The sequence below is a fragment of the Panthera uncia genome, assembly GCF_023721935.1.
Source record: "Panthera uncia isolate 11264 chromosome A3 unlocalized genomic scaffold, Puncia_PCG_1.0 HiC_scaffold_12, whole genome shotgun sequence".
Lineage (NCBI taxonomy): Eukaryota > Metazoa > Chordata > Mammalia > Carnivora > Felidae > Panthera > Panthera uncia.
In genome coordinates this window covers 4,840,097-4,861,665 of record NW_026057579.1, presented here as the reverse complement: position 1 = coordinate 4,861,665, position 21,569 = coordinate 4,840,097, and the positions used below count along the sequence as shown (strand labels likewise).

The window sequence follows — 21,569 nt, the reverse complement described above, 5'->3', positions numbered from 1 at the left end:
TGTGAATATATATATATATATATAAATATAAATATATATATATATATATATACTATGAGATCATGACCTGAGCTGAAATCAAGAGTCAGATGCTTAACCAACCAAATATATATATATATATATATATATATATATTTTTTTTTTTTTTTTTTAATTTCAGCAACGTTCTTCCAGTAGCTTTGAGGCTAGACTAGATTGTAGTGGGGTAGCATACAATGCTCCAAAAAATCTTAGTGGCTTACAACACTAAGCCAAAACAAACAAACAAACAACAACAAAGGTTGTGGTTGTTTTTTTTTCCCCCCCTCACTCAATCTACATGCACTTAGTAACTTGTTTTTAGCTTACAGATCTCTGACTCAAGAGGAACCACACCCTGACTTGAGGGAGAGCCACTGGGCATCCCCCACTGGCCTTGGACTTGATGTTGTGACAGAATGGGGATTTGGTTGCCTCTTTTAAGGAGTGAAGAGTATAGCTTGCCTGTGGAAGGAAGAGTGAGACAAATGTTTAGCTAGGTTTAGTAGTCCCTAGTGGGCAAAGAGGGTAGATTTAGTAGTTATTAGTGCCGCTTGCAGATTATTTGGGGTGTTGGCTTTCTGAGTATGGCCAGAATGGTACTTCCTTCTCCTATACAGTTAGAGTGAACTGCCTTGGCTGGTGGATTGTGAGTGGAAGTCACACGTGTCCTTGAGAGCTGGAAGCTTTAAGAGCCTGTGTGGTCACACAATGGTGGCCGTTGTGTCTGCTGGGATCTGGAAGGAGGGACCGTGGAACAGAACCCTCATGTGGCGTGGGTGAGAAATACCCACTTATCTTTACAAACCCTAATGTTCGGGGGTGGTTTGCAACCACTGCACACCTGGAATGGTTTGGGGGTTGTTTCTCACTGCTATCCTATCCTGACTGATATAGAAGGAAACCCCCCTCACCCCCCACCAGTTTCTGCTTGGCACTATGTGTTGTTTGGAGCTGCTACATCCAAACAATGGATGGAGGAGATAAGATATGAGACGAGATAAATTAAAAAAAAAAAAAGACAAAGATAACACACTGAAAAAGGATAGTAGAACAAAAAGATGGAAACAGAACACGGTCCCTGAGTAGAGCTACTGAACTAGCCCTGGGCACTCTCCTACTTCCAGCCCTCGCATTATATGAGAAAAACAATGCCCCTTCTTCATCACATTTGCTTGGGTATTGTCACCTGGGGCTGCACAGATGTCATGTCGGACAGAATACAGGCCCGCCAGGGGCACCTGGGTGGCTCAGTCGGTTAAGCGTCCGACTCTTGATCTCGGCTCAGGTCATGATCTCGAGGCTTGTGGGATCGAGCCCCGCATCGGGGTCTGCGGTGGCAGCACAGAGACTGCTTGGATTCTCTCTCTTCCTCTCTCTGTGCCCCTCCCCTGCTCACACTCTCTCTCTCTCTAAATAAATAAATAACTTAAAAATTTTAGGGCGCCTGGGTGGCTCAGTTGTTAAGCAGCCGAATTTGGCTCAAGTCATGATCTCACAGTTCATGAGTTCGAGCCCCACATCAGAGTCCGTGCTGACAACTCAGAGCTTGGAGCCTGCTGCAGATTCTGTACCTCCCTCTCTCTCTGTCACCCCCCTGCTTGTACTCTCTCTGTCTCTCTCTCTGAAAAAGAAAAAAAAAATTAAAAAAAATTGTTTTAAAAAGGCCTGCCAAAGATATTCATGTCCTAATCCTCAGAACCTGTATGCTACCTCACATGGGAAAAGGGATGCTACAGGTGTGATTTTAAGTGTCTGATTTTAAGACAGAGATTATCTGGGGGCGCCTGGGTGGTTCAGTCGGTTGAGCGTCGGACTTCAGCTCAGGTCACGATCTCACGGTTCGGGAGTTTGAGCCCCGTGTCGGGCTCTGGGCTGATGGCTCAGAGCCTGGAGCCTGCTTCGGATTCTGTGTCTCCCTCTCTCTCTGCCCCTCCCCCATTCATGCTCTGTCTCTCTCTGTCTCAAAAATAAAAAAATAAACATTAAAAAAAATAAGATAGAGATTATCTTCATGTGATTATTTGGGCGGGCTCAATGCAATCACAAGCGTCCTTGTAAGAGGGAGGCAAGAAAGTCAAATCAGAAGAAGGGAATGAGCAGTAGAAGCAGAGGTTTTTGTGATGCACTTTGAAGATGGAGGAAGGAAGGGAATAGGAGCCAACGGATGAAGAAGGTAGCTTCTAGAAGCTGGAAAAGATGAGGAAAGATTTTTCTCTGAAGCAGAGTCAAGCTCTGCTAAGACCTTGATCGGCCCTGTGAGATCCATTTTTGACTTCTGACCTCCAGAACTCTAAGAAGATACATCTGTGTTGTTTTCGGCCACTCAGTGTGTGGTAATTTGCCACACGGCCACAGGAAGCTGATAGAGATGACCTCCGCTTACCTAATGACAGCAGACAGCTTCCTAACTGCTGCACTGCATCCCCAGCAGTTCCCTCCCTTGCAGAGTGATTTTTGGAAGGAAAGGGCTAACATTTCCTTTGTATTCAAAAGAATAGGGGCGCCAGAGTGGCTCAGTCAGTTAAATGTTGGAGTCTGCACGTGGTGCCTGCTTGGGACTCTCTCTCTCTCTCTCTCTCTCTCTCTCTCTCTCTCTCTCTCTGCTCCTCCCCCACTCGCACGTGCTTTCTCTCTGTCTCTCAGAATAAAAAAATAAAACAAAAAAAGAATCAATAAGATGAGAGTTATCCAGAGGAAAGGGATGAAAAATCGCCACTTAGGTTGTAACTCCTTTCCTACGCCCCAAAACCGCAAGAGGAGGGTCCTGGGAGAGGAATTCCGTGTTCCTGTCCGTTGTCTTGCTCTGCCTGCGTCTCCCAGCTGCTCTGGACCGCACCGGCTGCAGGCTGGCTACCCCCAGATTACAGTCATATTAGAGGTCACTATAAAAGGTCCCATTTTGGGGCTGGGGAGGTGGGGCAGGGATTTGAGCCGAGCAGCAGCTGAGTTGGGGCCAGAGGTAGACCAGTCCCTTACCGGACCCGGAGAGCCAGGCAAAGAGGCTGGCACGCAAGGCCGGCTGAGTAAAATGCCTCCGCTCTGAGCAGCCGGGACTCCCGTGCCCACGTCCACCTGACCGTTTCCCTCTCTAGGGTTCTAATACTTGCTTCTGGTGCACCCCCAGACCGGGGGGGGGACAATTGAAATGGCATGGGCGGTAGAAGCTAAAGCCCCAGGGCGAGGCGGTGGACTTTGAGCTTCCTGGAGGGCGAGAGACCACCCTAGGAGCCCCGACTTTCTGGACAGCTCGTCCCTCGTGCCCAGGGAGCAGTGTCCCGGGAAGGCCGGCTGGGAAGGGGTGGGGCTGGGGCAGGGGACAAGTAGCTGCGGAGGGAGGAGACCGCCCCCGGGCGGCGCGGATAAGAGGGCGTGCGCTCCGGGCTGCACGTGCCGGCATCTCAGAGGAGGAGGCGCGGAGGGCAGACGGCCCCTGGGGTTCCCGCGGCAAAGCCGGAGGCCGGGCGGCGCGATGGAGCCGGCTCCGGACCCGGGGCTCGGGGACTCGTCCCTGCACCGCTACCTGGACGGCGAGTTTTGGAGTCTCAAGAACGAGCCCCGCAGACTCCTGGGAGGCAGCCCGCTCTTCCGCCACAGGTACTGTGCCGCCGCAGGCCGGCTGGCCGTGTGCCCTCGGTCTCCGCGCGTCCCCGGGGGCACCGTCCGGGGTGCCCCGGGCCAGGACGAGGCATCGCCCTCCTACCCTGTGCAGACGGTGGGCTCTCCTCCGCAGAGGTGCGGGCACCGTAGACGGCCGCGGACCTCACAGGCCCGCAGGGAGGGTGGCCTCCGCCTGCCGGCTCCCTCCTACGCGGAGAGTGAAGGGGTGGGCCCGCCGCCGCAGGCGCGGTGATTTCCTGAGAGTCGCGGCTGGAAGGTTCGGCGCGGTTTCTAGACCTCAGTTGTTTGAATGCCCGCCCTTCGTGTCCCACTCCGGGTGGTGGGAGAAGAGGCAGAAAATCCGGGATGGGGTGGGCGTGGACGGCGACCAGGGTCATTGTGCCACCGGCTACGCAACGGGTGCACCGGGTGCGCCCGGCCAGGTGCGCAGGAAGCGGGCAAGACAGCTTAGGCTGTGGATGGTGTCTGCCTGGAAGAGAGGGACTTTTATTGGCACGGGGATGGACTGGCCCTGCGCAGGGCATATCTGGGCCTCTGGGGTGGGACGGACTCCCAGGGGCCCAGTACTTGGTTCTAAGGGGTGCTCAAGTCCACAAGGTCATTTGATGCCGGGACAGGTCTGAGAAGTGGACAGAGGGGCGGGTGCTGCTCAAGTTCCATGGAGAGAACTCAGTGACAGGCAGTCAGAACCAGAACTCAGCACGTGTGTCCTATTGTGGGCTCTTTCTCCTGTGCTGGGTAGCTCACCCCTTCACAGGCAGTCTGAAAAGCCCACTCTTAGAACCAAGCTCTGGAGTTGTAGCTTAAGGAAGCCCTTAGTAAAAACGCCAGTATGTTGCGAAGGAAGATTAACTAGCTGGCAGTGCCCAGTCCACCCACTTTGAGCTTCTGTCTTAAGAATGAGCTGGGCTGAGGGGTGCCTGGGTGGCTCATTCGGTTAAGTGTCCAATTTCGGCTCAGGTTATGATCTCAAAGTTCGTGAGTTCCAGCCCCATGTCCTCCCTGTGCTGACAGCTAAGAGCCTGGAGCCTGCTTGGGTTTCTGTGTCTCACTCTCTCTGCCCCTCCCTGCTCACGCTCTGTCTCTCTCTTTCAAAAATAAACAAACATTAAATGAAAAAAAATTTTTTTTAAGTTTTTTTTAAAGTTTGCCCATTTTTGAGAGACAGAGAGAACAGAGCATGGGCTGGGAAGGGGCAGAAAGAGAGGGAGACCGAATCCAAAGCAGGCTCCAGGTTCTGAGCTGTCAGCACAGAGCCGGGTGCGGGGACGCGGGGATCGAACCCACTGACCGCGAGATCATGACCTGAGCCGAAGTCAGGTGCTTAACCGGCGGAGCTGCCTAATTTTTGACAGGCACCCCTAGGTTTTAAAATTTTTATTTATTTATTTATTTATGTATGTATGTATGTATGTATGTATGTATGTATGTATTTATTTTTAAAGAATGAGCTGGGCTGAGGTGGAAGCAGGTGCCTTGCCCTTGGGGAAGAAGCTGGGGTTCCTGCCCTGGAAGGGGGTGGACTTAGGGACAATGAAATGTGAGACGTGTAAGAGGGTGAGTATGTCCTGGAATGTCTTCCCTGCTTTCTCTTTATGTCATGGTTTTCAAAGTGTGGTCTAGGGGTACCCAAGATCGTTTCAGGAGATTCAAAGGGAAAACCAATTTGATAATAATGCTAAGATGTTATTAGCGTTTTCACTCTCATTTTTTCACAGTGTTCAGTGGTGGTTTCCAGAGACTACATTAAGTATAATATCCCAACAGATTAAATACAGAAGCAGATATGAGAATCCAGCTATCTTCTTTTTTTTTTTTAATTTTAACTTGTTTTATTTTTTATTTTTTTAAATTTACATCCAAATTAGTATATAGTGCAACAATGATTTCAGGAGTAGATTCCTTAGTGCCCCTTACCCATTTAGCCCATCCCCCCTCCCACAACCCCTCCCGTAACCCTCAGTTTGTTCTCCATGTTTATGAGTCTCTTCTGTTTTGTCCCCCTCGCTGTTTTTATATTATTTTTGTTTCCCTTTCCTTATGTTCATCTGTTTTGTCTCTTAAAGTCCTCATAGGAGTGAAGTAATATGATATTTGTCTTTCTCTGACTAATTTCACTTAGCATAATGCCCTCTGGTTCCATCCACGTAGTTGCATATGGCAAGATTTCATTCTTTTTGATTGCCAAGTAATACTCCATTGTGTGTGTGTGTGTGTGTGTGTGTGTGTGTGTGTGTGTGTGTGTGTATATATATACACATACATACATACCACTTTTCTTTATCCACTCATCCATGGATGGACATTTGGGCTCTTTCCATACGTTGATAGTGGCTATTGTTGATAGTGCTGCTGTAAACATGGGGGTGCATGTGTCCCTTCGAAAAGCACACCTGTATCCCTTGGATAAATGCCTAGTAGTGCCATTGCTGGGTTGTAGGGTAGTTCTAGTTTTAGTTTTTTGAGGGCCCTCCATACTGTTTTCCAGAGTAATGCAAGCTGCACCAGCTTTTGCATTCCCAAGAGAATCCAGCTATCTTCTATGAATCCCTTCCATTAAAGGGATTTGTAAAAATGCAAAAAAAAAAAAAATGCCTCTTATTACTAAATTTTGGGGGGAGGCTAGAAAATATAGTTTTTTCATTAAAAATTTAATGAGTTTAATACTATTACTTTTCTTTTTCTTAAAATTTTTAATGTTTATTTATTTTTGAGAGAGAGAGTGAGAGAGAGGCAGAGAGAGAGGGAGACACAGAATCTGAAGCAGGCTCTAGGCTCCGAGCTGTCAGCACAGAGCCTGGTGTGGGCCCAAACCCACAAACCACGAGATTGTGACCTGAGCCAAAGTCAGACGCTCAACTGACTGAGCCACCCATTACTTTCAAATGGTTTAATATATATTTAAATATTTTTCTGTCATAATTTCTAATGTGGTAAATATCAATAAATGCTTGAGGGTCTCAATAATTTCTTAAGAGTTTATTTTTCTTCTAGAGCAGTTTTAGGTTTACAACAATATTGGAAGAGAGATACAGAGATTTTCCGTATTTTGCCTGCCTCCACACAGGCATAGTCTCCCCCATTATCAACATCACCCACCAGATTGATACTTTTTTTAACCAAGATTGAACATCATGATCACCCCAAGTCCATAGTTTATGTTAGGGCTTACTGTTAGCATTGTACATTCTATGGGTTTAGGCAAATATATAATGGTACGCATTTATCATTATGGTTTATTATACAGAGTATTTTCACTGCCCTAAAGATCCTTTGTGCTTTGCCTATTCATCTCTCCCCACAAACCACCCCTGGCAACCACTGAACTTTTTACTCCATAGTTTTGCCTTTTCCAGAATGTCATGTGGCTGGAGTCATACGTCATTAGCTTCTTTCACTTAGTAATGTGCAATGAAGCTTCCTCCATGCCTTTTCATGGCTTGAGAGCTCATTTCCTTTTAGTGCTGAATAATCTTTCATTGTCTGGACGAGCCACAGTTTGTCTATGCATTCACCTACTAACGGGCATCTTGGCTGCTTCCAAGTTTTGGCAGTTAGCAATAAAGCTACTATAAACATCTGCGTGCAGGTTTGTTTGTTTGTTTGTTTGTTTATTTATTTAAGAGAGAGAGAGAGAGAGAGAGAGAGAGAGAGCACATGAGCAGGGGAGAGGGGCAGAGGGAGAGAGAGAGAATCTTAAGCAGACTCCATGCTCAGCGCAGAGCCCTAAACAGGGCTGGATCCCATGACCTTGGGATCATGACCTGAGCCGAAATCAAGAGTCGGACCCTCAACTGACTGAGCCACCCAGGTGGCCTTGTGTGCAGGTTTTTATGTGAAGGCCTCAACCGTTTTTAAGAGTACAAAGAGGTCCTTTCAGTCATACTTTGCTCTGCTACAGCCCTGTCTACACATGTCTACACGTCTCTATTCCTGTACTCGTCAGTCTTCTCAGTGTCATTCCTAGGCTGTTATCACTTTGCCTTTTTCAGTTTAGGGAACTGCAATTTATTTATTTATTTAAAAAATGTTTTAATGTTTATTTATTCTTGAGAAGAGAGAGAGAGCAGGGGAGGAGCAGAGAGAGATGGAGACACAGAATCGAAAGCAGGCTCCAGGCTCCGTGCTGTCAGCAAAGAGCCCGATGTGGGGCTCGAACTAATGAACCATGAAATTGTGACCTGAGCTGAAGTCAGACGCTTAACCGACAGAGCCACCCAGGTGCCCCAGGAACTGCAGTTTAAAATATGGAACAAGGGGTGCCTGAATGGCTCAGTCAGTTGAGCATCCAACTCCAGCTCGGATTATGATCTCACGGTTCCTGGGTTTGAGCCCTGCGTTGGGCTCTGAGCTGACAGCGAGGAGCCTGGAGCCTGCTTGGAATCCTCTCTCCCTCTCCCTCTCTCTCTCTCTCTGCCCCTCCCTTGCTTGTGCTCTCTTCCTCTTTCTCTCTCTCTCTCTCCAAAATAAGTAAATAAACATTAAAAAATAAATAAAATATGGAACAAAATTCTAATATTCAAACTGCTGACTTGGGCCAAGTAGAAATACTTCCCTGAGATTGCACCACTGGCTTAGGGATAGAGGGAAAGGCATACCAGCAGGTCACAAAGCCAGCAGGTGACTTGTTTCCCAGTATGACCGTCAACAAGTGATTTCACCTTACTGAGCTGCCATTTGCATATCCACTAGGTTATTATGTTGCTCGGATGAGAAACTGATGAATAGGTATTCAGTGATGCTGGCTGTGGTGTGATACCACCCCATCCCCCCCCCCCCAAAAAAAAAACCCACCAAAAGAAAAACACCAAAAAAGAAAAAGATAAGAACACCATTATGCTAACAAACACTTTTCTCTTCTTTCCAGTTCTCGTTTACTGGCTTCATAAGTTTGGAGTTGTGATAAGAGCATAGACTAAATTTCATATTGTTTTTCCCAAGTGATTCAAGATTCTGATCTCTATTCGAAAGGTCACGCTGTACTATCAGATTTGATCTTATCACGTGCTAGAAGACAGCGATCCTCATTTCTTGATGTTTTAAACGTTCTGCCAGAATAGAACGCTCCATAGGAGACCAGAAATAAAACTTCTCTAGTCACTGATTTGCTGAGGTGTCTGGTCCTCCTCCTCCTCAGGCTTTTGAAGTTAAAATGGTGTTGGGGGTGGGGTAGGGTTTGTGGCCTGTGGCCACAAGGTTCCCTGAGTGCCATGTGTGTGTGTGTGTGTGTGTGTGTGTGTGTGTGTGTACAGTGGGAAGTTTGTACGGGGTCAGGCACTCCCAGGACATAAGAGGCTGGGAAATAGATTGCCTCTAAAAGACCAGAGGTTGTGTAATTTCCTGTGCGCATGATGACTACCCTCCTCAAGCACTGGGGTTCGCCTTCTACACTCTGCTCCCAGGGGCGGTGTGGACGCAGTCCAGGCTCCCCTCCTAAGGAATGGCTTGCCCTGTCTCCCAAAGACTGGCTTGTCAGGCTGACTCCACACTGTCCCACTCCGTTAGAGAGTCCCCCCAGCCCCTGGGATACCACGGTTGCTGAGGGCCAGGCTGCCCTGTGACAGCATGCTGTTTATTTTGACAGGGGGAGGATTTGGGGAGACTCGAGGTTCCTCACTGGGGTTTGCGAGGAATGTTTAAAAGCAACGTGTGAAACGAGATACGCTTTTAACGTGTTTTTGAGTGAGTTTCTTGGCAAACGGGAGCTCTTTCCTGAGGGCCGGGCTGGTGAGTGGGTGTGCACGTGTGTAGGTATGGCACAAGTCCCTCAGGACAACAACCTACAAAGCCCCACTAGATGTTGCTGGTCTCTTAAAACCTTTTACCTGCCCTTCCACAGGGTTCCCCTCCCTGGTGTCAATGTGGTGGCTCCCCTCACCCCTTCTTTCTCTCTACTCCCTTGGCTTCCTCTCCCTAGAGCAATGCATGCATCTCTTCCTAACTGTTGATAATTTTCCCCTTAAGTCTTCTTTACATATGCAAGTATACGTGAAGCCCGTCTCATCGCAAAAGGCCAAATAATTTGGAAAACTTGAAAGGTTCCTAAGCTGTCCCCTCCTCCAACTGCTTTTTTCATTGTAGTCAAATACACATAAAATCAGATTGACCACTTTTTAAAAAATTTATTTATTGGGGTGCCTGGGTGGCTCAGTCGGTTAAGTGTCTGACTTCAGCTCAGGTCACGATCTCACAGTCCGTGAGTTCGAGCCCCGCATCAGGCCCTGTGCTGACAGCTCAGAGCCTAGAGCCTGCTTCACATTCTGGGTCTCTTTCTCTCTGCCCCTCCCCAGCTCATGCGTGTGTGTGCGCGCACTCTCTCTCTTTCTGTCAAAAACAAATAAATACTAAAAAATTTAAAGTGCTCACTTCGGCAGCACATATACTAAAAATTTTTTTGAGGAAGATTTATTTATTTGCTTTTGAAAGAGAGAGAGATCTCAAGTGGTGAAGGGGCAGAGAGAGAGGGAGAGAGAATCCCAAACAGGCTCCGCACTGGCAGCGTGGAGCCCGATGTAGGGCTCGGCATGGGGCTCGAACCCACAAACCATGATCCGGTAGCAGATTTTTGATTACAAATTCGATTTCCTTACTGGTTATGGGTCTGTTCAAATTTCCTATTTCTTCCTGTTTCAGTTTTGGTAATGTATATGTTTCTAGGAATTTTTCCATTTCTTACAGATTGCCCATTTTATTGGAATGTAATTGCTCATAATATTCTCTTATTATTGTTTTTATTTCTGCTGTGTTGGTTGTGATCTCTTTTCTTTCATTCTTGATTTATTTGGGTCCTTTCCTTTTTCTTTTTGATCCAACTGGCTAGTGGTTTATCAATTTTGTTAATTCTTTCAAATAACCAGCTTCTGGTTTCATTGATCTGTTCTGTTCTGTTTTGTTTTTTGTTTTTTTTGTTTTTTGGTTTTGATAGCATTAATTTCCGTTCTAATCTTTATTATTTCCTGTCTTCTGCTGGTTTGGGGTTTTATTTGCTGTTCTTTTTCCAGCTCTTTAAGGCGTAAGGTTAGGTTATGTATCTGACATCTTTCTTCCTTCTTTAGGAAGGAGTGGATTGCTATATACATTCCTCTTATGACCGCCTTCGCTGCATCCCAGAGTTTTTGGGTTGTGGTGTTATCATTTTCATTGACTTCCATATACTTTTTAATTTCCTCTTTAACTTCTTGGTTAGCCCATTCATTCTTTAGTATGATGTTTTTCAGTCTCCAAGTATTTGTTACCTTTTCAAATTTTTCTTGTGGTTGATTTCGAGTTTCATAGTGTTGTGGTCTGAAAATACGCACAGTATGATCTCGATCTTTTTTGTCCTTACTTAGGGCTGATTCGTGTCCCAGTATATGGTCTATTCTGGAGAACGTTCCATGTGCACTGGAGAAGAATGTATATTCTGCTGCTTTAGGATGAAATGTTCTGAATATATCTGTTAAGTCCATCTGGTCCAGTATGTCATTCAAAGCCATTGTTTCCTTGTTGATTTTTTGATTAGATGATCTGTCCATTGCTGTGAGTAGGGTGTTGAAGTCTCCTACTATTATGGTATTACTATCGATGAGTTTCTTTATGTTTGTGATTAATTGATGTATATATTTGGGTGTTCCCACATTTGCCGCATAAATGTTTACAATTGTTAGGTCTTCTTGGTGGATAGACCCCTTGATTATGATATAATGCCCTTCTGCATCTCTTGATACAGTCTTTATTTTAAAGTCTAGGTTGTCTGATATAAGTATGGCTACTCTGGCTTTCTTTTGTTGACCATTAGCATGGTAGATGGTTCTCCATCCCCTTATTTTCAATCTGAAGGTGTCTTTAGGTCTCAAGTGGGTTTCTTGTAAACAGCATATAGATGGATCTTGTTTTCTTATGCATTTTGTTACCCTGTGTCTTTTGATTGGAGCATTGAGTCCATTGACGTTTAGAGTGAGTACTGAAAGATATGAATTTATTGCCATTATGATGCTTGTAGAGTTGGAGTTTCTGGTGGTGTTCTCTGGTCCTTTCTAATCTTTGTTGCTTTTGGTAGTTATATATATATTCATCTTTTCTCCCCTCAGAGAGTCCCCCTTAAGATTTCTTGCAGGGCTGGTTTAGTGGTCACAGACTCCTTTAATTTTTTTTTTTTGTCTGGGAAACTTCTTATCTCTCCTATTTTGAATGACAGCCTTGCTGGATAAAGAATTCTTGGCTGCATATTTTTCTGATTCAGCACATTGAATGTATCCTGCCACCCCTTTCTGGCCTGCCAAGTTTCTGTGGATAGGTCTGCTGCAAACCTCATCTGTCTTCCCTTGTAGGTTAGGGACTTTTTTTCCTTTGCTGCTTTCATGATTCTCTCCTTGCCTGAGTATTTTGTGAATTTGACTATGATATGCCTTGTTGATGGTCGGTTTTTGTTGAATCTAATGGGGGTCCTCTGTGCTTCCTGGATTTTGATGTCTGTGTCTTTCCCCAGGTTAGGAAAGTTTTCTGCTATGATTTGCTCGCATAACGCTTCTACCCCTATTTCTCTCTCTTCCTCTTCTGGGACCCCTATGATTCTGATGTTGTTCCTTTTTAATGAGTCACTGATCTCTCTGATTCTTATATCGTGCTCTTTTGCCTTAATCTTCCTCTTTTTTTCTGCTTCATTATTCTCTATAAGTTTGTCCTCTATATCACTGATTGTCTGTTCTGCCTCATCCATCCTTCCACTGCTGCATCCATCCATGATTGCAGCTCAGTTATAGCATTTTTAATTTCATCCTGATTATTTTTTACTTTTTATCTCTGCAGAAAGGGATTCTAATCTATTTTCGACTCCAGCTAGTATTCTTATTATCGTGATTCTAAATTCTGGTTCACACATCTTGTTTGTATCTGTGTTGGTTAAATCCCTGGCTGTCATTACTTCGTACTCTTTCTTTTGGGGTGAATTCCTTCGTTTTGTCATTTTTGAAGGGAGAAAAGGAATTAATGAGGTAGAAAAATTAAAATTAAAAAATATTAAAATTAAAAAATTAAACACACACACACACACACACACACAGATCGAATAAATGATGCTAGATCCTGGGTGTGTTTTGGTCTGGGTGTTGAAAGTGGTTTGACAGAAAGTGGTTTTAGAGAAAAAAGGGGGGGAGGAAATCGTTTGAGAATTTGAAAAAATGAATACACTGAAGTAGACTAAAATGAGATGATGGGAGTAAAATAGAATTTGAAAAAATTTACACAAAAGTAAAGAATATAGTAGAAAAATTTTAAGAAAAATATTTTTAATAAAAATTAAAAATAAAAATGAATTTTTTCACTTTCTGTATTCAAGAAAAAGAAAAGAAACGAAAAAGAGAAAAAAAGGAAATGTTTTGAAAATTTGAAGAAGTGAATACACTGTAGTAGACTAAAATAAAGTGATGGAAGTAAAATAGAGTTTGAAAAAATTTACATAATAGCAAAAAATGTAGTAAAAAAATGGAAGAAAATGTTTTTAATAGAAACTGAAAGTAAAAATGAAGTTTTTCTGTTTCTGCATTCAAGAAAAAGAAAAGAAATGGAAACGACAAAAAAGAAAAAGAAAAAAAAGGAAATCGTTTGAAAATTTGAAAAGTTGAATACACTGAAATAGACTAAAATAAAATGATGGAAGTAAAATAGAATTTGAAAAAACTTACACAAAAGTAGAAAATATAGTAAAAAAATTAAGGAAAAATATTTTTAATAAAAATTGAAAATAAAAATGAATTTTTTCTCTTTCTGTATTCAAGACAAAGAAAAGAAGTGTAAAAGAGAGAAAAAAAAGAAAGAAAATTGAATAGATGGACCTGCTAATAGATTGAAATAGGACTGAAATTACTTTGTTTTCCCCTAGAAGTCAGACTATGTAGCGCTTTATAGTCCATAAACTAAGTAGGCGGTGAGACTTGTGTTCTTGAGGAATGAGGTTGGCCCACTTGGGCGGGGCTCAGTGTAGCGGCTCCGTTCTCCACTAGATGACGCTGCTAGCCTACTGGGGTGGAGTGTTGTGGCACTCGTACCTGCATAGGTGCGTGCGCGGGAGCGGTGAAACTGGTGCCACCCAGCTACCCAGTCCCTAGTATTGGAACTCTTCTCCTTGATCAGCCATCGTGCACCCGTCTTCTGTCTTTAGCTTTTGTCCACTCCCCGCTTTTTCTCTGTCTATGACCAGGCCCCAGGCAGTACCTTTCTCCTGAGTTTTGTCTCAGATGCGACTGTTTTCCCCGACCCCTTACTTCTGAAGGACTGTGGCTTTGACCCGTTCTGCCCCTCTATGGGAGGGTCTCACCGAGCAATGGCCGAATGCTGGCTGCAACCAGGAACACTTGCCAGATCCTGCTGCTGCCGGTGCCCCGAGGCTGCGGCCAGGTGCCAGCCCGCCCCAGAAAAAGTTTGCTAGATAGTGTAGCAGCAGCTTTTCAGGGATTATGGAAAATCACAACACACATCTGGCACCAGGCTTCACCCTTAATGACCTTGTTCCAGTACCAGTGAATGTGGCTGTTTCCTGGGGCTGCTGGGACCAGGTGGTTTCAACAGTCTCTACCAAATGTCCTTCCAGCAGTGGAACCGTTTTTCCGTGTGTGGCCCAAGAACCTCCCGGACCCCACCCTGTTCCTGGGGATTCGCCCTTCCTACCAGAGCACCACCAGGTATCGAGCTGCAGAGTTGCAACCTTTGCCCTCCCCTTGTTTACAGTCTTAATGGAATTTAAACCCACTCCTTTCTCCTTTCTCCCTTTTTAGTTTAGTCCCTGCAGCTGTTTCCAATTTTCCACTTTCTCTCCAGCTGCTTTTTGGGAGGAGTGCTTTTCCCGTATTCTCTGCCCCCCCCCCCCCCCCCCCCCCCCCCGTCTCTGTCCTCTCTCTGCTCGCAAAAGCACCTCCCTTCCCTCGCCTTCTTGCTCCCCAAGTTCACTGATTTCTGTGGTTCAGGTTGTGCAGATTGTTGTGTTAATCCTCCAATCGACCTAAACAACATACTTAAACCACCACTTCTTGACTATATAATGACTATTATAGAAAACGAAGATCTCACTGCTGCATTTTCTTTGTCTATGCCCTGAAAATCACCGTGTCACCATTTTTATTTAAATCACTATCCAGTATTCACATTGCTGTGACTATATAAATATTATTCCCAGCTGTGCCCCATAGTGCACTGTGTTTCATTTCCTTTCTTTTATAACTTTTTATCATTTTATCAGTTTCTCCTTTGTTCATTTGCTTAGTTTTCTATAAACTCATCACTGACACCACAGTTTGGTATAGAATGGTTACACTCCTCTCAACTTAGTAAAACCTGTAAGGTAATTGGCAATTCCACTCCCCCAGCCCCTGTGGACACATCCCTTCTGGAGACCTCCTTCTGGGGCTTCTGTCTGGACTGGCTTTCTATGTGTTTCTTCAGTATTATCTTACGAATTGCCTTTGAATCTCCTCTGTATTCCCAGGCTTTCTCTTTCTTAGTTACCCTTTGTGGAGTATGGCCACAAATTCCTTAATGCTACTCCCACTGAGAAGTGTGGTTGTGTCCCCTCCCCTTGAATCTGGGTGGCTTTGTGACTGCTTTGGCCCACAGAATATGGCTGAAGTGACAGCATGCTAGTTGCCAGGCTCAGGTCTGAAGAGACTGACACCTTTCACTTCCTGTCTTTTGAGGTCCTGAGCGTCCATGTAAAATGGTCTGCTAGCCTGTGGCTGGTCCATGGAGAGAGGCTGCAGGAAGAGAGGTGAAGAGTTGCTAACCATTCCTAATGGCTCCAGCTCTCAGCTGTTGAAGTCATCTGAGCTGGGGCTCCAGACACTGTGAAGCAGAGACAAGCCATCCCTACTTGTTCCCATGTGTCCAAATTCCCGATAGGAAGCAGAGAGATAGAAGAATACTGATGCATTGCTCTTTTAAGCCGCTAAGTTTTGGGGTACATTGTTACACAGCTATGGAGAACCAGAACAGTCTTTCATCTAATAGCTTCCTGAGAAAGAATATAAGAGAAGTCACTTTTGGAGATTTTTGAGATGTTTATGTCTGAAGATGTTCACCATCCAATTGACTGAATGTTCTTCTGGGTATAGAATTCTAGGCTGGAAATAAAATTTCCCCCCGATTTTTAAAGGCTTCATGCCATTGCTTTTGGCTATGTATCCAGCATTGCTATGAACAGATATTACCTCTTCTGCACCCTGACCTTTTATAAATGGCTTCTTTTTCTTCCTTTTGGAAGCCACAGCATTATGAGCATTCTTCTTTAGCACTGGGTGTTGCATCATTTACAGAGTGATCTGATGTGGGTGTCTTTTGCTTTCAGTGTGTCGGGCATGTAATGGGCTCTTTAATCTGGAAACTCACACTCTTCAGTTATTTGCACTATTATCTGGAACTCCTTTTGTTTAGATGTTGAAACCCCTGACCTTGTCCTTTGATTTTCTTATCCTTTCTTCCTTATTTATCATCTAATTCTTTATTTTTTTGTTCTACTTCCTGGGAGATTTTCTCTACTTATCTTCCAACTCTTCCTGAGTTAAAAATATCTTCTGTCATATATATTTTTTAATGTTTATTTATTTTTGAGAGAGAGAGAGAGCGAGCATGGGAGGAACAGAGAGAGAGGGAGACACAGAATCTGAAGCAGGCTTCAGGCTGTCAACCTGTCAGCCTGTCAGCTGTCAGCACAAACGTGGAGCTTGAACTCACGAACCGTGAGATCATGACCTGAGCCAAAGTCGGATGCTTAAATGACTGAGCCTACCAGGCGCCCCTCTTTGTTCCTTTTTGTAATAACACCTGTTCTTGTCTTCTGATTTCAAAATCTCTTACATTTTTAGATGTTCCTTTCTATTCCTCTGCTTTGTCTCTGTTTCCTTTGGTTTTCTTTTTTTCCATTTGTACCTTTGACCTCTGATTTTTGTGTGTGAAGCTTTCCTTAAATGTCTAGTCCATCTTGGCTGTTTGCTCACAATAGGAGCAAAATAAAAAATACAAGTAAAGTTCTGATTGTAAACAGGCAGGGTTGCTGGCCACAGGCTTTCCTGATCACAGAGTAGCCCCTTTCAGTGACAGATCAGTATTACGTTTTGTTTTGGACAGAGTTCCTTTCTCCAGAAAGGACTCTTTTAGTTTTCTGAGGAATGGTGGGTAGAGGATGAAGGACAGACAGGTCATAATCCTGGCTGCCTAAAGTGACCGTGAGCAGGGCTGCTCCCTACATGACTTTAGGCTAACTAGAAAATGCTCCTCTCCTAAGACATTTGACTTCTGTTTGCTGGAGAATGCATGTTAACTCTGATTTTGTTAGAACAAGTCACTTTATAGCCATCTGGTGGGAAGTTGTCAAAGCTGCCCGTGATGTACAGGCCATTCCTGATGTTTGGTTATGTCCTCAATGTTGGTAAGTGGGGCCTCTGGCTGAGGGGTCTCCCCCTGGCCCCACTGTTCTCAGTGTGCGTCTTCTCTGTTGCTCTCTCACGTCTCCTTCTCCTGACAGTGAACCTTCAGGCTGTGATGAGCTGGGGGAGGGGACTTGGAGCTGTCAGAGGTGCCTGGAGCCTCCAATCCCCAAGCCTTAGTGGAGTTCAGTTGTACCAGCTGGTTGACTTCCCGGCCCCATAAACTTGGCATTCTCTGTTCTGCGATGTCTGCTCCCCATTCACCTGCCTGGTCACTTTTTGGCTGCCAATATGTTGTTGCTATCCTTTGTCTGCTGTCAGTTTCTCTTCAGTTCTTGGTTGGCCCATGTGGGTAGTCACTCCTGTTTCGGGTGCGGAGACGGAAACACAGCTCACATTGGCTTCAGGAGCAGAGGCTGGAATTCAAGTGCATGGGTGGTGCTGTCAGGAGCCCAAGCATTGGGCTCTGATTGCCTGTGAGTCTCTTCGTAACGATGGCTTTATGGAGCACGTGCAAACCTCTGTTTGTTCTGAAACTGTCTGTGGGCTTACTAAGGGCGCTGCAGACTCCTTGGTCCCTGAGTGCTCTCCTCACCTCCTCCTTGGCTGCCATGGGAGAGTATTGACTCAACCTCTTCTTGACCCTTGAAGGATCTCAGGCCTTGAAGTCTGGGTTGTAATTAGCCCCCAAGGGAATTTCCATGTCCATCTTTCCAGTTCCCATTTACTTGCTTTTTTAAAAAAATTTTTTTTCTGTTTTTATTTTATTTTTGAGAGAGAGAGCGTGCGCAGAAGGGGGGAGAGGCGGAGAGAGAGGGAGACACAGAATCCAAAGCAGGCTCCAGGCTCTGAGCTGTCAGCACAGAGCCCAACATGGGGCTCGGACTCGTGAACTGCGAGATCATGACCTGAGCCAAAGTCAGATGCTTAACTGGCTGAGCCACCCGGGGCGGGGGGGGGGGGGTCCCGGTTCCCATTTACTTGTAAATGGACAGGTAGGAGGATAGGTGGCTCTCAAGGTTCAGCAGGGGACCCTGGCTCCTGTGCATGTTGCTTAGCCCACTGAGGGTGATTCCTACATAGCTGTCGAACGGGTTGTTGTTGAAGACGAGGGGTTTCCACTTTGGCCCCTGCAGACCATGTGTACCATAACGTTCAACCAAAAGCGTCCTTTGTGTGACCAACAGTGTCACCACAGCTGGAAACACAAAGCCCAGCAAGCTAGCAGACTCCACCATTCCATGGGCAGGGCACAGCCCTAGGAGGGCGTCAAGGCCTGCTTATGCCTGTCGACCACAGATCTAGCCATCCTCCAATACACTTAGTTAAGTGGTGCTGCCCGCCCATTTCTGTTTCCTCAACCAACCTCTCTTGTGTCACTTTAGCCTCAGCACCTCTTATTCGCACCCCCCAAAATAATCCTCTTTGTTTGAGATTTCAAGTCTCCTTTCTAAGCCAGATGCCGTCCTGGAGGCTGGGATCACAATGATAGCCTGGAGCTATGAGAGCCACCCCTCGGGCTGAGCTGGTGTGGCACCCTAGGAGTCCTGGTGGGCAAGGTCGAGCCAGCAGCAGTCTCTGGCACGCATACCTTTACCTAGTGAGGGAGCATGTCTGAGTTTGTTGAAAGTTCCTATCTTTTGTCTTGGGTGATTGTACCTGTTCCTGTCTTCCGCTCATTTGGTCATATATCTCCTTTCACTTCCTTCCTGCTCCCTTCCGACCCTTTCCTCCTTACGTCCCCTTCCTGCTCCCTCCCTCCTGGGGACTTCCTCTCTCAGCCCACACACACCCCACTTCTCAGCGGATCCTGCAGAGAGACCCGCTTCTTGCTCCCCTGCCTTCTCACTGCCCCGGCAGCCCGTCTGACAGAACCAAGGAAAGGTAAATGCTAAACCGAAAGCTTTCTACCGCAGAAAACAACCCTGCCGTCCCTGGGGAGGCAGGAACGGCTCTCTGGCCACCGGAGGTCTTAATGATAATGTGTGAAAGCTCTCTCAGTGTCATGCTGTTTGGGGACCCTCCTTCTCCTCCGGTGTCTTCCAGTCTAGAGGCTGAGCTCCTTGAGGGTAGGAACAGGCCGGATCCGTTTTGAGTGCCCCGTGTTTGGTGTGGTGCAGACGCTTACTGAAAGCGCGGGAAGGAAGACCGAAAGGAAGGATGGAGAGGAGGCATCTCTTCACCCGCAGTTACTGGCCGGCAGGCCTAGGATGCGGGAATGTGGATTGGCAATGCCTCCCGGGATTCCCATCACATTTCTGTCTCTGGCCGGGAGGATCTTTTCTCCCGCCTCCCTCCTTTCTCTCTCTCTCCCTGCCTTCTTTCTGCTACTTTCGTGGAGTTTGCCACTGAGCAAGTGTACTTCTCTGTGGTTGAGCGAACCCCACAGCTACAATTAAACCGCAGTGCTTAGAAAACCCTTCCCGTAGCGTTTTCTGTCACCCTTGTTGGTTCAGGGCCTTAGTCTTTGACACTTACCACAGGATGATTTAACGGTTTCTGTTTCCATTCAGGGTCAGGTCATCCAGGCTGTGCGAGGGCTCCCGGGGGTGGGTGGAGGCTCTGGAAGGTGGAAGGTCAAGTTGTGAGGCAGCTGTGGCACTTACTGGAAGACTGAGGGTTTCTCTTCTTGCTGCTTCTGGGGGTCTGTTCTTCACCGCTGCCTTTCATTTGTGCGAAGGCCTGGCAGTGGGTCCCGCCTCATTTCTTAAGGGAGACGGAGTGTTTTGATTTTTGCCATTTTCAACGAGAAGAGAGTGACCGAGGGAGTTTAACCTGGGCCAAGCTGGAGATGTCTCCCGAAGCACAATGATAAAAGGGACCAGGACAAAAGAACAGGCTAGCGAAGCAGAGGCACCAGAGTTGATTTCCAAGTTCTTGTCAGTATTCACTCCAGAACGTGGGTGCCGCCCGGATAAGGCTCGGCACCAAGGATATTTCTTGTCAGGAGGGCATTCACATTTGGTATCTGAAAATGTGCTTTCCATTGCCCTAGAGCTGATTTTTGATTTAGATTTTGAGAGGAAAAAAATAACACACAACTGCTTTTTTAAAGTGGTTTTCGGTTTGTTGGGTTTTTACAAGGTTTTTCAAAAAATGCACCAAGATCTGTTTTGTTGTTGTTATTGTCGCCTTGTTTCTTGTCTCTTTTCAAAATGGACTTAATTTTGGAATAATTTTCAATTTTTAGAAAAATTGTGAAGAAAATAGAGTTCCCGTATACCCCTCATTAAGTTTCCACTGTTGTCAACATCTGACACAACCACGGTACGTTTGTCAAAACGAAGAAAGCAGCACTGGTTCATTACTATTACCTAAATTCTAGACTGCATTAGAATTTTCTCACTTTTTCCACCAGTGTCTTACTTCTGTTCCAGGCTCCCATCCAAGATGCCACATTACGTTTTGTGGTCATGTCTCTTTAACGTCCTCTGACCTGTGACGGATCCTCAGTCTTCCCGTGCTTTTCTTGACCTCGACACTTTTGAAAAGCTTTGGTCGTGTATTTTGTTGAATACCCTCAGTTTGGTCTGCCTGATGTTTTTCTCATGTCTAGATGGAGGTTATGGGCTTTTGGGAAGAGTATGAGGGCGAGTACCCTTCTCGTCAGTCATAACAGGGGGTACATGCTATCAACATCAGCGGCGATGTTAACCTTGAAACCCCGGGCGGGGTAGTGTTTATCAGATCTTTTCATTGTAAAATGACAGTTCCCCTCTGCAAGCAGGTCGTTAAGCGCAGCCGACGCTCATGGGACAGTAGTAATGGTGTGGAGACAGGTGAAGCCCCACCTGCTAGAGGGGGAGGTAGCTACACAAATTATTTCAGGCTATTCATCTCTTTTCCCTATGTATTTATTTATTTTAACTATTTGTATCACTGTGGACTCCTGCAGATTTATTTTATGACTGTGTTACAGTCCAGTAGGACGTCATTGATTTTGCTGTCCTCGTCATTCCAGTGTTGACCCCAGGGGGCTCTTTCAGTCGTCTCCTGTGTCCCCGTGACACGCCTCCATCCTTGGGGGACTTTTTTTTGAAGGACTTCTTTACTTTCTAATACCGCAAGATGTTCCGGGCTCATCTTGTATTTTCTCTGCCCATTTCTCCAGTGAGCCCAAGTTCCTTTTATTTGAGAATAGTTTTTAGAAACCAAGATCTGTCCTTGAAGGTCTCATTTTTACATAAGGAAATGATGCCCTACCATAATTCCCCTTTCCGGTCATCTACTTTCTTCCAGTTTTATATTTAAAAAATTTAAACATATAACAGAATTGAAAGACTTTAACACTGAGTTCCATATACTCACCACCTAGATCCTACCATGAACATATTATTGTATTTGCTATATTACATGTTTGTTCATTTACACATCCCTCTATCCACCATGATTCACTCTTGGGATGCATTTCAAAGTCCCCCCTCCCCCCAGATAATTCAGTGTGCGTATCATGAACGAGACTTCAAAATGTGTTCAGGTGTTTGTTTTGTCGTGTTTTGCTTAAAATGCAATGCAATGCAAAAATCTTAAATGTCCACT

The 21,569-nt window shown here is 45.6% G+C and overlaps 1 protein-coding gene across 4 annotated transcripts in view; it reads left to right on the top strand.

Annotated features, from left to right (window-relative positions):
- The window catches only part of ACOXL (acyl-CoA oxidase like), an 83,541-nt gene that overhangs the window by 10,809 nt on the left and 51,163 nt on the right, over positions 1-21,569 (top strand). The window contains exon 1 of one of the 4 annotated variants that reach the window (XM_049652172.1): positions 3,408-3,615. The exons of 2 other annotated variants lie outside the window; for them this stretch is intronic. In XM_049652172.1, the coding sequence (XP_049508129.1) occupies positions 3,491-3,615 (125 nt within the window). In that variant the 5' untranslated portion in view covers positions 3,408-3,490. Of the gene's footprint in view, positions 1-3,407; positions 3,616-18,594; positions 18,915-21,569 lie in introns of those variants that run through there. One more of the 4 variants, XM_049652175.1, reaches the window with a different exon arrangement.